A 16,044-nucleotide genomic window follows, 5' to 3' on the forward strand; every position below is an offset into this window, starting at 1 on the left:
CATCTTTTTCTCTCTTGTGAGCATTTAATCTGCTGCCAGCTTGTGACTCCACATCGCCCAAAATGCTTGATTACATTGTATTCTCCACATTTTAGATACATTTTGGTGTACCACATGGTATTTTCTTTCAGTGAATCTTTTGCTTTGCAATTACCTTCCTGCCCTCCTCTTGGCTGCCTTCACTCCTTCGTCTTCATTAACATTAATCTTTTTGGCCTCAATAATCCAGTTACATAGTCTCTGTTTTTGGTTTTGGATTTTGTGAAATACATTTCTAAATAAATGCAACTTATAGTCCGGTGCGACTTATATATGTTTTTTTCCTGTTCAGGATGCATTTTTTGACTAATGCGACTAATACGGTATGTATATATATATATATATATATATATATATATATATATATATATATATATATATATATATTTATATTTATATTCCAAAAACTGCCCATAAACCTGTGCAATATACTGTACATATATATTACATGTATTATATATATATATATATATATATATATCAGGGTTTCCGTTGTCCGGTAATTACCGGACATTGGCCGGAAAAAAAATGAAATGTCCGACAAAATTAAATCTCTCCGGTCAAATTGTCTGTTGAAATTGGCTAATAATCCCGTCCTCTAACGCAATCTGAATTTGAGAATAAGCCTTAAGATGTAAGCCTATATTATACGTCCTCTGGCTATGTTTTTAAATGAACAGGCTCGTTTGAAAAGTAAGCTAGTAAACAACATGCTGCATTTCAAATAGGAAACGCACGCTTAAAACGTCCATGTTAAACAACGAACAAATGAGTGAGGCGGTTCAAACATGGCCAGGCCCAGGCAGACTAGCCTTAAAAGTTTTTTCAGAGGCCAGACGCGATGGATGATGATAAATTGGTAACGTCTGAAGCCTCAGATGTCTGGTCAACTCCACCACCACCAGATAAAAAGCAGAAGTGTCGGGCGTATCTGTCGGAATCAGTGACATTGGAAGTGGAGTTGCAGGGGGTGCGGCTGCTCCAAGACACTGTCATTCTCCGTGTACACTGGACATGCAAAGTTATGTAGTGTATAGTCAAGCTCATATAGGGGGTCATGTTTGAACTTGACCACATATCTGTAGTGGCAGAGTAAAATTGGATGTCTTTGATCTCCTTAAGTATGTCGTCTTTCACGCTGTTGTACAGTTGTGGAATTGCCGTTTGTGACACATATGTTCTCCCAGGCAATTCATGCTGTCTGTCAAATGTTTGCAGCATTCGTTGAAATGCTGGCTTTTCGACGATGTTAAAGGGCAGCATCTCTTTAGCAATGAAGCAAACTACACTGTCTGTGAGTGTAATCCATTTCGCACTGTCCTGTTTGTACTTCGTTTGTCGACTAAACGCCCTGTGCTCTGTCGGGAAGAGGAAGACGGCCCACTTGTTGTGTTTTTTTCCCCAACTGGGAAAACTGCAGCGGATGATTGTGTTTTAGATGCATATGCATGTTTGTTGTGTTGCTGCTTTTAATTGCGACTGTTTTCCAACAAATGCGACACACCGACTCACGTTCAGTTGTTCACCACGGGCATTCGGTTTAAATCCGAAATGCTCCCACAATGCAGCTGTCGCGTTTGGCTTAGAAACCAATTCCATCTTTTTTGTCTTTATTAGGCGTAGCCTACTCAAACTCGCAACTAGCTTTCTCTGCCTAGTGCCTACCGGTATACTTCTCACGCGGCTCTTTAGCTGCACTCTGTGGTAGGCTACGCCAGTAGTCCCGCCTCCCCACACACCATGCGACTGACAAGTGACTGACATGAGGGTTCACTCATCATTACTCTAAGGGCCCGAGAGAGAGAGGAAGAGAGAAAGACGAGGAAAACAAACATGCATGCAAATGGCATTTATCACGGCCAGAAAAATGATCGAGCTAATTTTAATTATCATGCGATTAATTGATTTATTGAATATCGCGACAGGCCTAGGCTGGATGAATCTTGACCGGTGGGAACAGGTTTAAGCTCAGAGCGATACATGGTCTTAAGGGGGCCCTCTTCCCATATGGCCTGATCTTAGTGTGTGCCAGTTCCATCCAGACACTCAACAATTTCATACTTGGTGGACACCCATGTATCCTGGATTTTGTGGCGACCGTGAAAATGATTCTTGCAAAAGAGTGTATGTATTACATTTAGCAGACACTTCTTGACCAAAGTGACTTACATATGTCAGCTATATTACAAGAGATCATATTGTCCCAGGAGCAACTTGGGGTTAAAGGAGAAGTTCGGTGTGATATTGACCTAAAGTGTGTTTAAACATGATACCGAGTGTGAACTTTTGTCTCATAGCTCATCTCGGCTTGTCCCCTGCACTCCGAAATCTGGCGCTAGTTAGCCGATGCTATCAACAAGTTTTCGATGGGGGTGCCTCGGGCATCGGCCTAGCCATGCAAATAAATCACTGTTTTACCCCATTTACTTGGCTCAAAATAGCTCCATACTTCATTGGTAGACTTTCAGGGCCCTGACATTTAAAATGAGACATTGAGAACTTTGAAAAAGCACTGGTAGTTTATTTACAAGAATAATTCCGTGGAAATGCATGGATTCCAGTTGGAAGCAACTAGAATCCATGCATTTCTACTGAATTATTTTTGGAATCCATTCGTACTCGTTGCTCGACTTATCATGACTAAATTCAAGGCGGCGAACGGTAAACTTCCTGAAGGTACTGTCTGTATAAATCGTCTTGTAAATAAACTACCAGTGCTTTTTCAAAGTTCTCAATGTCTCGTTTTAAATGTCAGGGCCCTCGGAAGTCTACCAATGAAGTGTGGATTTTTACTGTTTTTTGCATCTGAACCCTTTATATGATTAATCCTTCTTGTGAATCATGATTACGATTAATCAAAGTTTTGCAAACTCATCAGAAAACGGACTATAATTTTTATCTAGTCAACTTCAGGTAGCCCTAACAACTGAACAACTTCAAATGACAAAACTGCAGTTCTCTGCATATCAAAACTGGAGGAATTAATTGCAGTTAGCCTAATATGCAGGAAATGCAATATTGTGGGCATGAAAATATTACCTTTATTACAAATACGCATTTATGTGCACAGTATGTATGTACACACTTTTGCACAAACTTCCTGAGGTGTGTCACAGGACACTGAAAGATATAACCCCCTCTCCAGATACTGCTCTCCTCCCCTTAGGATTGACTAAGGAGTCTCATGTCTCAAGGGTCAATTACTGTAATGTTATTTTTTATAGGCCATTTAAGACAATAAAACAGCTACAATTGAATCAAAATGCAGCAAGAGCTCTCAGTTCAGCCTCATCCAAGGATTCCAAATATACCTCAATGTGTAAGATTGAAATGTTAAACGCATAGATGTAATGCAAAATTTGACACATTGGTGGCGCTAGAGCACTTGACATGAAACTTTATCATATGACCGTACCGAATCAATGTGCCAAATTTCCCAACTTTTTACTCTATGGTTCAATGGCAAATTAGCGTTTCGTTATAATAATAATAAGAATACGTTAACTTTGCTGCTTGGCCCCCAAATATAGCTGCCAAGAAGGTCACAAATAAATCTCTTGAATCTTGAACCTTCCTCTGCCTTAATCATTCAGTGCTACAGCATACTATTTTCCTTCCAAAGTCACCCTCTGTTGAGTTTCAGCTCATTGACACAACCTGATATTCCCCTGCAGATGTCCCCTCCAGTTCTATCGGTGATGACGAGCTGTCTTTCTCCCAAAAAACATGTATGTCATTAAGTATTCTAATAAGGTTTAGCCAGGCATTTCATCTGCTCTGCTCACCGTCTCTGCATTTTATAGTCATATAGTCATGTAAGTGTGTAAGCTAATTCATCAGGATGTCCGTGCGCTTGACCAAATATGGACCGTAGAGACCAAAGAGTGGAAAACCTGTTTGTCTTGTCAGTGTGTTTCGTCAGCTCTGACATAGACACTTCCTCTCAGGGTCTCTGTGGCTTTACACTGAGTGATGTAATCCAGTGAGTGAATGAGTAAATATATGACTAAGTGAAGGGTTCTTCCATCAGACTTTAGACATTACACATTTTTTTCAAGAATATTGTCAACAAACAATGTTGATTACATGTATTACTTTTAGACATTTATAACATTTAAATGCCCCCCAGCAATGCATATTGAACACATACATGTAATTACAGTGCATGAAAATGCACTGTTCTGTTATCCGAAGTATTACGTTTAACGTAGAAACTTCGTTCAAACTTTGTAACGTAGGTCTTGAAAAGGACACTTGAGGAATGTATTTTTCACTTTTGTAAACTTTATACTTTTTGAGATATTAACTAAAAACAAGCTTATTTTTCCCCATAGACTTTACATTAGCACTATGACATCACAATGGACTAATTAACTTGATTTGCACCTGTATCAACTTCCAGCTGCTCAACTAGGACCCATCAAAGGGCCAGTTAAACTGATTGCACCTGTATCAACTGCTTTCTGCTTAACTAGGCCAACTCTCTGTGTCTCTTCATTCTACAAGGATATAAGGCACATTCCATCCAACTTTCTATCCATTCATTCTCTTCAAACCATTCACTCATCCACCCATTAAACTATCCATCAACATCCATTAAACAATCTGCCTATCAACATCCATTCAACTTTCTGTCTATCAACATTCATTACACTATCTACATTCAACTTTTAAACTATATACTCTGTCTCAGGCTTTAAGCATACAATCTGGCTCTCTTAAGACTACTATTTCCTCTGCCCACAACTGTTTCAAAATAAATGTCCTCACTACAATAATTCACTATTAAATAATTTAACTATTTAAACTACTCAACTATTTAACTGTTCAGCCATTTCAACTGTCAGTTGTTATCAACTATGACTCCTGTCAACTGTTTCCAAATAAAAGTTTGTTTGGCATTTTATGTTAATATACAGTATGTTTATATTTTCATGCACTGGTAATTTCCTCGAAATTACATTTTCTAGTTAAACTTCCAATTTCTTCTCTAGGTCTGAACTTTTACAGAGTACCCTTTAAATCATAGATTTAAAGATAAAATATGTGAACGGCCAACCCCCAGAGCAGGTAAAAGGAAGTGATTCAAAGGACCCAGTTTTGGATTTAAACAAGAGAGGCATTTAATTCCTAGTGCTATAGACAGGGGATTACCCACTGCGGGCCAATCAACAACCAAGCCTATTTGCCATCAAAAGCAAACTCACCAACAAAGCAACCCTTGAGTGCAAAGCAAACATCACCAACAGAGTAACATTCAAGAGCATTTCACTGGGGTTATGATCCACGCACCTTCCTTCATCTATGTTTTGGTGAATTAGGTCCACAACACCTCTAGAAGGCTCAACAGCGGTGTCTGCCATTTCAGACCCACCCCCTTTAATGTATGATGAGTTCTCTAGCAACAAATATCAACAAACTTTCCAGTCATTCCTCTTCATTATTCTGGCCGTTTATGATCCGCAGCAACATAACTATACAAACCACAAGCCCTTGATGCGGGCGTCCACAAATTTGTGTGTGTGTGTGCGTGTGTGCGTGGGGGGGGGGTGTGCGTGCATGTGTGCGTGGGGGGTTGGGGGGGGTGCATGAATGTGTGTAGCTGATATGCCCCCCCATGAACAGAATTCCCCGAAACCTGGCATGCACTCAGAGGGTGTTATAATGATCCTACACTTAAAATTCTGTGCAGTTGTCAGCCAAAGATACCTTTGATTACAACGCCTCATTTTTGCTTTATCATTTTTAACTAGGTGGCGTGCCTCAAATGAGTGGATATGGGATGGGTTGACATAGCCCCTTGAGGCCAACATACGAAAAAAGTTGGTCAGCCTTGGCCCTACAGGTCTCGGGATATTCACAGAAAACTGTGTCTTGCCCACCCTCTTTTTGGGGGGCCGGGTGTGGCGAGTGGGCGACAGATCAAAACAATGGTTCCTTGTCATCCTTGTTGGGCTACATGCCCACCCAGTTTAGTGCAGCCCGGTCTTTCAGTGTCCCGGGAATCGTTGACACAAAATTACTGAAGAAAAAAAAATCTGGAAGAAAAAAAAAAAGATTAAACCTTTTTAACGCTTTGCTAGCACTGCGGTCATAATCAATGCAATGGTGGATGGATTACCTTTTGAACATGCCCTAGGCTAAATATCAAATAACAGCAGTTACTTTTTGTCATTAAAATATCAATTGATGTCAATATTTATGAAAATAATCTAATTGTCATTTTGCCTATAATCATGTAGCCTTATGTAAATCCAATGTACTTTTGCGATATGAAGTGAATAACTCCTTTGGATTTTCTAGCTTTTTTATTTCTGTGTATGTAGTAAAAAAAAACTAGTGTTTATATAGAATCCTGGCTCTGTTAATAGGGAATAAAGTGACTTGGACTCAGCCGCACACTATTCAAGGCAATTAAAACATTACTTCAGGAGTACGGAGGTGAGGGGAGAAATTTGATTGGCTTTTGAGCTCAGAGTTCAACAAGCTTTCATTAGAATCATGGACTGTACTTTTAGTTATGTGTCATCAAAATGATATGACTCTTTAGCAAGAAGCATTCTCAAAGGAAGTAACTGCTTACAGCACCATAATGGAACTGGGGTAGATTGTCATCATCCTGTCGCCTCCACTGAGGTGGTTTCTGACCGTATCTGTAGCACTGCAGTCGTTTGAGATTATGACAACTATACACCCAAGAATCAAGGAAATTAGCAGTGTGAGAATCATTGGTTGTAGATCTCTGCAGTTTTCAACAGGTTAGGTCAAGGCAGATGTCACTTAGCATAGCTTCCGCCCAATGCAAACTGAGAGATTTTTTTTTCCTTTTTCTAGGCCTGTGCAGTTTTTTGAATTTCAACTTGTAACTATGTAAGCATAATTAACTGCATGTAACAGTTATAATTTTGACATGTTGTGTTTTGCAAGTATGCTCTTGTTTTGTAGCTTGAGCTAACTCCAGTGCAACCCTTTACAGTGGTGACCTTTTTCTTTATATATAAAATTAAAATAGCTGAGTCCTTTTTTCAGATCATAGATCAGATTTCAGATGTGGAAGTGTATTTTCAAAATTAAATTATTATGGGCGTGCTGATTGTTTACAAAAGTGCTGGGGATATAGATGGGGTGTGTACAAAAGTGCTGTGGACATTAGTTTTACATAATCTTACCTGTCACTGGGCTGTCTCTGTTAGAACAAGTTACAACAAGTGGGATGTATCTTTGCCAGTTAATACCAAACTCTGCAGTGAAAGAACCTCAACAATCACACTCAAGTGCACACTAAATTAATTGGTCTGAGACATCCAAAAAGTGGGGGTCTCATTCCGCATCATATAGCAAACTCTGGTGTAGTCCTGCTGGTGAGAAAGCAACCTGAAACAAATAGGTCTAACAGTCTACTTGTAATGAAGCACTGAATTCTGTGTAAAATTAGCTAAATTTCCTATTTACTTCTTAAATAAATGGCATGCGAAATTGGTCCTAATAACATGAACCATGGACAAACGTGATTGTGCGAGGAGGTACGAACAATGTTTCATAGATGTCTGATAGGATGAGTTGGCTACATGCAGTGTTGGGAAGGTTCACTTTCTACATGAACTAGTTGAAAGTTCAGTTCACAAATTTTAAAATGAACTAGTTCAGTTCATAGTTCATAATTCAAAATTTTGAACTAAGTTCACAGTTCCAAAAAATGAACTAGTTCATAGTTATTTTTTTCCATATGTTGCTGCGAGTTATTATTTTCCAAAATTATTGCCACAGCCTATATAGAACCACAGCAATTAATGCGTCAGATTTCATCTTCATATCCAATTTTGAATCCTTATCCAACCAGGGTTTACATTAGCATTGAGGGGACAGCATTTCCTTATTGTTGCTTTAATTATCATTATGATTATCATTATTATCACAAATATTATTGTTATGCTATATTGTTATACATGCACTTCAAAGCAGTTAATGTTTAAAGTGCTAACATTGTTCACAAAAAATTGTGAAAACATGCACATCAGAGGACTGCTTTACTAATGTAAAATATAATTACAATAGTTGCATTGTATGCTTTTCCATGGTTGAGTAATGCTTGCATGAGAAATACTTCTCAAAACAACAGCAATTATATTGGTGCCATTGTTTTGGGATGTTTCCCTAATGCAAGCATCATACACTGGTAGGCAAATGGAAAACATATTGACATGCTTTTTAATGAAATTTCATTCGAATGCCTGAATGTAAGGAGAAACCAGCTTTGTGGAGTAGATAGGTGAAATCACTGATCTGGAGATCTTTAACAGGAAGACTAATTATGATTTGGCCACGTTATATTTAAATTTGACTATACAATACTCAATACTAGACAGTGTATTATGTCTCTGCTCTGTTTTTATGGAAGTTGCAAGATTCCACATCATTCTATTAAATGTTGTTACATAATTAAATAGCCTTCCAACAGGTTGAAGCAGCGCTTTGCTACCAACGTTATCGAGTTTCTGTCGCGCAGACGTGCATGCATTGAATGAACGCTCATACTACCACTTAATTGTATGTAGGGCCTGAAACGATTCATCAAGTTACTCGAATAACTCGATTACAAAAATTACTCGAGGCAAAAACTCTGCTTCGAAGCTTCGTTAAATTCCGCGCACTATACGTGCAGGGATCTGATTTTTCCACACGGACCATTGTTCAGGAAGCACACCACTAGCGTGTGATACATTCTGAATTTAGTTGGCGCGATGGCGGAGTCAAGATGTCCATAAATGGCAGAGAATGTCTAAAGTTTTGGTATCATTACATACTCAAAAAGGAAGGGAACAAGCATCTGAACCGAAAACATCCACTCCATGCTGTTTCACCAAGCGTCACTGAAACAATCAATAAAGGATCAATAAACTATCTATCAATCTATCTATTTATCTACGTAGCCTATACATTGATGTTCGCTGATTTTAATCGCATACTGTATTTGTAGCGATGTCGTGATATGATGTTACCATACCATGCTGTGATCCCGTCAGTCAGGATACTCAATGGCACAAAAGTTGGTCAGTGTCTCACCGTCCATACCCAACCTCCATAGCCAACGAGGAAAGAAGAGCCGCTGTCTTGCCACCTTGGTGACCACACCTATATGGTGTGACCAGCTCATATCCTCGCTGATGTTAACTCCAAGGAATCTGAAGCAGCTGACTTTCTCCACTGCAGCCTCCTGTAGTCCACTATCAGCTCCAAACAACTCCAAAGTTGTTCTCAAGTCCGGTAGATAAACACCAAGAAAGTGACATGTTAAAGCACACACCAGTGTTTCCTCTACGTTGATTTTAGCATGGCGGCCCGCCATGGCAAAATTACTACCGCCACGGTATCAGAATCAGGGCAGACGCACAATGTAGTTCTGGTTGCTTTTTAAAAAATCCTGCCAACGTATCCTCCCTGCTGGATGCCGCTCACATTGCAATTTAGCAATGAGTAGGCCTAAAACTAGTTAGAGGTTGTTGGCTCGTCCAGTTTCACTTCATATATTATAAATTGATGTGGCCTATTTAAAACATTAACTTTCTTCACAGTGTTTCCTCTTCATTTTAGAGTGGTGGACACCGAAATTTTGACGATTGGTCCTGTCTCGACTTTTCTGACTCGTTTTGAATCGCCTTTGACTACTCAGAGTGGCTGCCAACAGGCATACTCAAACAACCCTTAATGTTTGTTTTCAAAACTGTGCAACTCACAGTTTTGAATGGTTAGTGGTGTTTGTTGATGTTCCAAAACAAGTAGCGTAGCGAAATACAGTTTCTGTCGTGTTTTATTTGGCATTTTATAAAATCCCATTGATTTCTGTTGGAAGTCTCATTGCACGTTGATATTACTGCGCCACCGTCTATGCTTCAGGTTCAAATATTGAGCGGAAGTTTATACGCGGTTGTGAGGTGTCTGAAAAAATTGTTCCACAATAGCAAATAAGACGGCTGGAAATCATACATTGCGCCGATATATTTGATTTTAATAATCAACGAACACCACTAACCACTCGTGAGTTGCACAGTTTTGAAAATGAACGTTAAGGGTTGTTTTAGGACATGTTTGAGTATGCCTGTTGGCAGCCACTCTGAGTAGTAAAAGGCGATTCAAAACGAGTCAGAAAAGTCGAGACAGGACCAATCGTCAAAATTTCGGTGTCCACCACTCTAGTTCATCCAAAACAAACCAGAAAAGGGACTCAAAGTGCTAAATACCGAAATTTTCCTTTAAGTCTCATTAGGTCTCAACAGTGACCACGAAAGTCCACCAGATTGCTGGTCCAGGGAGGGGAGGTTTTTCTGTGATGGGTTATTCATAGCAGACTTTCCAGAATTCCAGAAAATTCCAGAATTGAATTGAAACTGGCTCTTAAATTCCAATTAAATTCTTGAATTTCACTTTCATTTCAATTGAGGTAGCAAACAGGAAGCAGAATTGCAATTTGAATTGTGCACAACCCACAACCGAGTAAGTAAAATATGAAGCCTCAGCTCAGCCTAATGAGCATGTGCAAGTTCCCTTGAGTGTTGAAAAAAAAGAGAATTTATATCATGAATAGTTTTGTTGCTGTGAACCAGCAGGGAGCAGCTTTGATTGCACAAATTGTAGACATGACAAAATAAAAAGTGTCAGGTTCATGATGTGGTTTGGTTAAGTTTCTTTTCACAACTGGCATTGCAGCTAGAGGGATTCAAACTTCTTTCTGATGTGACTTGAGCTGCCAGGCCTGTTGCCAGTGTAAGTGTTTTACATACTTGCATTTTTGGGTCCACAGGACAATTATGAAGTTCCATAGCAAGAAGATGGAGGAAATAAACAAGATAATTCGGGACCTGTGGAGAAACACCTACCGAGGACAAGGTTTTGCTGCACACAAACATGCACGTCATGATGATGGACATCGTGCTCTAGATAGATAGATAGATAGATAGATAGATAGATAGATACTTTATTGATCCCCAAGGGGAAATTCACAAACTCTCATTTGTATGGCACATAATGCGCAATGTGTTTCTACCGATATGCCCAAATTAATGGCATGATTAATTAATTCCAGGAAACTTCTATAAAGACATCAAACTTTCTTTTCAAGTCTTTCTTGGTACTCATCACTCATCTGATTTCTGCTACAATGTGCCATGCAACTCCCCAACAGCTTAACCCCACATTAAAAAAAATTAAATAATGATGAACATATGTAACTGTCACAGAACAGGCCGTGGGTTTAACTCCTCCACTAGAAAAACTAACTCCTCCACACATAGCACTGTCGTGCACGGTTGTTTATTGTACGGCACCCAGCAGTCACAGGCAAAAGTTGCACGGAAAAGTTTGGAAAAGAAAATTTTTTCAAAAACAAAACAAAGCGATTCTCAAAGGGAAAAAAAAAATACGTCAAAGGGAAAAAAAACTACTGTCAAAACTCAGTTTACCCTAAACTTGTTACGGCCCCGAAAAAGATCACAGGTAAATTGTCAACTAGTTCCCCTTTCTCCTTCTCTCCTTAGAATGAACAGTGTTCCCCTTTTAGGCCCTAAGCCCCTCCCCCCGGCCATACTAACTTACAACAATAATTAATCAATGTTACCCAGGTTACAATCTCATAAATGCACAGGATAAATCACACATTCTTTATCACACTGCACATAAATATCAGAATCATTGCACCTCTGCCCACCATTTACACAATATAACTATAATTCACATCACACCCCCTTCCACGGTAGCACTACCCAATCCCATGCAGTATTACCCAGGCCAGACGCTACTGAAGTAGCCCAAGCTACCTCGGTTTCGTTCCCCCTCTGCTACGGCAGCCCGCGAACTATTCAAACAAACAAAAGAGAGTATGAGAGAAACACAGACACGGGGATCAGCAAACATTACATAGACACCCAAATGCTCCAATAATGGTGAGTATGCTAAATGAAAAATGTTGTGTTTGTTATGCTAGGAAGCTATGGTGTTAAACTGTTTCATGACTAGTTAGCGTGTGTGCCGGTCAAAATGCGTGTGTGAGCTACAGGTGCCGTTTGTGAACTGGGACAGAGCTTAGTTAGCGTGTGTGCCGGCCAAAATGTGTGTGTGAGCTACAGGTGCCGTTGTAAACAGGGACAGAGCCCTCTGTCACATTACCTCCCTCCTCTCCTAGATTGCTGAGAATCGGCAATCTGGATAGATAATCCGCCATCAGGTTATGTCTTCCGGCCTTGTGTCGGATAGTGAATCTGTAGGGCTGTAGCGCCAGATACCACCTTGTCACTCGTGCATTATGATCCTTCATGGTCTGGATCCAAGTCAGGGCACGATGGTCGGTATCCAGGTCAAACTCCCTTCCAAGCAGGTAGTACCTCAGGCTGTCCAGGGCCCATTTGATTGCCAAACACTCTTTCTCGATTGTGGAATATCTTTGCTCCCTGGGTAGCAACTTTCTGCTGAGATACAGGACTGGCTGTTCTTCCCCTGGCTTCCCTTGTGCCAGGACTGCCCCAACGCCAACTGACGAAGCATACACCTGCACGAGGAAGCGTTGTTGGAAATCGGGACTTCGGAGTACTGGAGAAGAGCACAAACAGCTTTTGAGGATGGAAAATGCTCTTTCGCACTCCTCTGTCCAGATAACAGGATTTCTGGCTGCTTTGCTTGTGAGGTCAGTCAGGGGGGCAGCAATGGTGGAAAAATTGGGAATAAAACGTCGGTACCACCCAACGAGGCCCAAGAAGGACCGAACCTGCTTCCTGGGGCGTGGTTAGCAACGCTGTTGCTAAATGCCTCCACCTTGTCAACTTGTGGTCGAACTTCTCCGTTGCCTTCCAGGTATCCCAGGTACTTTGTTTCAGGCTGGGCCCAGTCACATTTCTGGACGTTCAGGGTTAGGCCTGCCTCTTGGATTCTGTGAAGGACCCTCCGGAGATGCTGTAGATGTGCAGACCATGTCCAGCTGTAGATGACCACATCGTCCAGGTATGCTGCACAGCAGTCGTCGCAGCCTTCCAGGACTCGGTCCATCAGCCGCTGGAACGTTGCTGGAGCTCTGTGAAGGCCAAATGGCATGGCGGTGAACTGGAAGAGACCCATTGGTGTTCTGAAGGCCGTGTACTCCCTGGACTTTTCTTCCAGTGGTACCTGCCAGTAACCTTTACAAAGGTCCAGCGTGGTGATGTAACGGGCCCGACCAATTCTCTCCAATAAGTCATCTATTCGTGACATGGGATATGCGTCGAACCTTGAGACCGCATTGAGTTTCCTAAAGTCCATACATATCCTGAGGGACCCGTCCTTCTTCGGGACTACCACGATTGGACTACTCCACTCACTCGTGGACGGCTCAATGACTCCCAGTTCCCTCATGGTCTTGATCTCGGCTTTCAGTCCCGACACCAGTCGCTCGCAGAACGCTGACGAACTGGGGTACAGTCTTTGAGGTGGATTTGATGCTCCAACACCCCTCTGCGGCCAGGTCTGGGCTGGAACACGGCTGGCACATCATTAAAGACGCCCACAATCTCACGCTCCTGGTCATTTTTCAGATAATCTTTTGCTGCTCCCAGGCTTCTCCATTCTCCTCATCGGTTTCCACCCTCCGCACCATTATCACTTTGGCCTCCCTCGTCTCCCTCTCTTTCCACTCCTTCATCAGGTTTACATGGTACACCTGAGTAGCCTTACCCCTGTCTGGATGGTGTACTTCGTACGTCACTGGGCCCGTTCTCCTGGTTATGGTATACAGCCCCTGCCACTTGGCCAGGAGCTTGCTGGTACTTGAAGGCAGCAGCAACAAGATCTTCTGCCCTGGTTGGTACTCACGGTGTCTGGCATTCTGGTCATACCAACACTTCTGGGCCTTCTGCGCCTACTGCAAGTTCACTGCAGCCTCTTCTCTATACTTATCCAAGCGATCTCGCATTTGCAGGACGTACTGTATGATTCCCACCTCTGGAGACGTTGATGGTGGCCCTTCCCAGGTCTTCTTTAGGAGGTCCAAAGGCCCCTGAACTTGCCACCCATAGACCAGCTCAAATGGGGAAAACCCAGTAGAGGCCTGGGGTACCTTCCTTTAAGCGAACAAGAGAAAGGGCAGCCATTTGTCTCAGTCCTTCCCGGTGTCCGAGACAAACTTCCTCAGCATGTTTTTGAGGGTTTGGTTAAACCTCTCCACAAGTCCATCCGTCTGTGGATGGTAAGGACTGGTACGGATGGCCTTAATGCCCAGCTGTTGGTTCAATTTGCACATTAGCCTTGACGTGAAGTTTGTCCCTTGGTCTGTTAGCACCTCTTCCGGGAACCCAAATCTCGAGAATAGTTGGACCAGTGCACTAATGACCTTTGGGGTCCATTGCGATACGTCGGAAGGGTGTGGTGATCACCGGCAATGGATTCAGAGGCACTCTGTTAGTTCTACGCACGGCACCTGTTTTCTGACACACAGGACATGAAGCACAATATGCATGCACATCTTTGTACATAGAGGGCCAATAAAATCTGGTACTCAACCTGAGGTAAGTATTTTGCCGGGCCAGGTGTCCAGCCCAGGGAATGGTGTGTGCAAGGTGTAGAACTAGGGGTCGGTACATATTAGGTTCCATTAACCGTTTAACTTGATCTCCCTCAATATATAAACGGCCATTTTCCACAAAGACTCTTTCCCCATCTGGTCCCTCAGATTCATCTCCCTTTGCCTCCACCCTTCCAAACAATGGTTTCAGTGACTCATCAGCACTTTGTAAGGTGCCAATGTTTTCCAGCACCTCCCATTCCCCCACATCAAGCCCCAACCCCTCAGTTTTAACTTCAGGGCTACCTAAATACCTCTCTAAGCGCCACTGTCGGCGTGTCTTTCTGGGGCCTTTTGTCCTACCCTGGCACAGACTATCACACAAGTCTGGCAGCGACTGAAGACCTGCCCTTGTTTGTGCCCTTGTGAGAACTGGACATGAAATCTGTACCTCTACTGCATCCTCATTGTTAGTAGACACCAAAAGATCTGAGAGCACTGGCAAGTCCCTCCCCAAAACCATATCTGTCGGTAGTTCCTCTACCACCCCGGCATTCATCAAGTACATCTGATAGTTCACTGTTACAGTTATTTCAATTGTGGGGTACTCTTTCTTGTCACCATTAACACATTGCACAACAGTTTTCCTACTATAATTGATATTGTCAGATGGAATCAAACATTTCTTTATGAGAGTCATAGAACTTCCTGTGTCCACTAATGCTCTAACAGCTTGACCATTCACAAAAATGTCACATTTCATATCCGTACCTTTTCCCCCAGGATTAAGGCAATCCCCCTCCCTTGGCACATAACAGAACCCATCCAACTTAGACTTCTTCATGGGACAAACAACAGATTTATGCCCTGGTTGGTGGCAATGGTAACAGACTAACCATTGAGGGCATTGACCCCCATTACGAGAACTGTCCCCTCTTACCGTCCCACTACCAACCACAGTACCTTTATTGTCCTGGTAGTCTCTGGGGTCCCTGGGTGGTACTTGGGTGCGTGGTTGAGCCCTCCGACGAGCATTCTGGTACTGAATGGCGAGTTTTGCAACTGCCTGCCCATTCTCTGGCTCATGTTCCTTTACCCAGGTTCTGGGTAACAGTAACATAAATAATGATTTTGTATTTTAAAGGTATACTATGCAAGATTTTCACCTTTACGAAGCCAATTTTATGGTAAACGAACTTTTATAGATGAATCGTTCACCTAGCACAGCTATACAGCATAGACGTAGCAAGTCCCTACCGAGAAAACCAGCCATGCAACTTCCAAGAACAGCAGACCACCAAATCTCCCGAGAACCGTGAAACATTACCGTGAAACAGAATGCAGTTCAAAGAGCTTTACATTTGGAACATGTAACACAATTATAGAATTGCCTATAGGCCTACAGGCTACAGAATCATCCTTTGGCTTGCATCAGATATAATATAGCCCACTGGCAAAGCATATTACTGTCAATGAACAGCCTACCA

At 41.9% G+C, this 16,044-nt stretch overlaps 1 protein-coding gene and 1 long non-coding RNA gene across 5 annotated transcripts in view; one reads left to right on the top strand and one right to left on the bottom strand.

Moving 5' to 3' along the window:
- rad50 (RAD50 homolog, double strand break repair protein) overlaps positions 1-16,044 on the top strand; it is a 71,757-nt gene that overhangs the window by 50,671 nt on the left and 5,042 nt on the right. For all 4 annotated transcript variants that reach the window (XM_042093186.1, XM_042093189.1, XM_042093188.1 and 1 more), the window contains exon 23: positions 10,838-10,923. In XM_042093186.1, the coding sequence (XP_041949120.1) occupies positions 10,838-10,923 (86 nt within the window). The remainder of the gene's footprint in view (positions 1-10,837; positions 10,924-16,044) is intronic.
- LOC121709679 lies at positions 1,901-14,567 on the bottom strand. Its single transcript, XR_006032004.1, has 4 exons — positions 14,557-14,567; positions 13,842-13,846; positions 7,421-7,436; positions 1,901-1,971 (listed from the first exon to the last, which is right to left on the bottom strand). It is a non-coding gene; the product is annotated as an uncharacterized LOC121709679 (long non-coding RNA).

This window comes from Alosa sapidissima, chromosome 5 (genome assembly GCF_018492685.1).
Source record: "Alosa sapidissima isolate fAloSap1 chromosome 5, fAloSap1.pri, whole genome shotgun sequence".
NCBI classification, from domain to species: Eukaryota; Metazoa; Chordata; class Actinopteri; order Clupeiformes; family Clupeidae; genus Alosa; species Alosa sapidissima.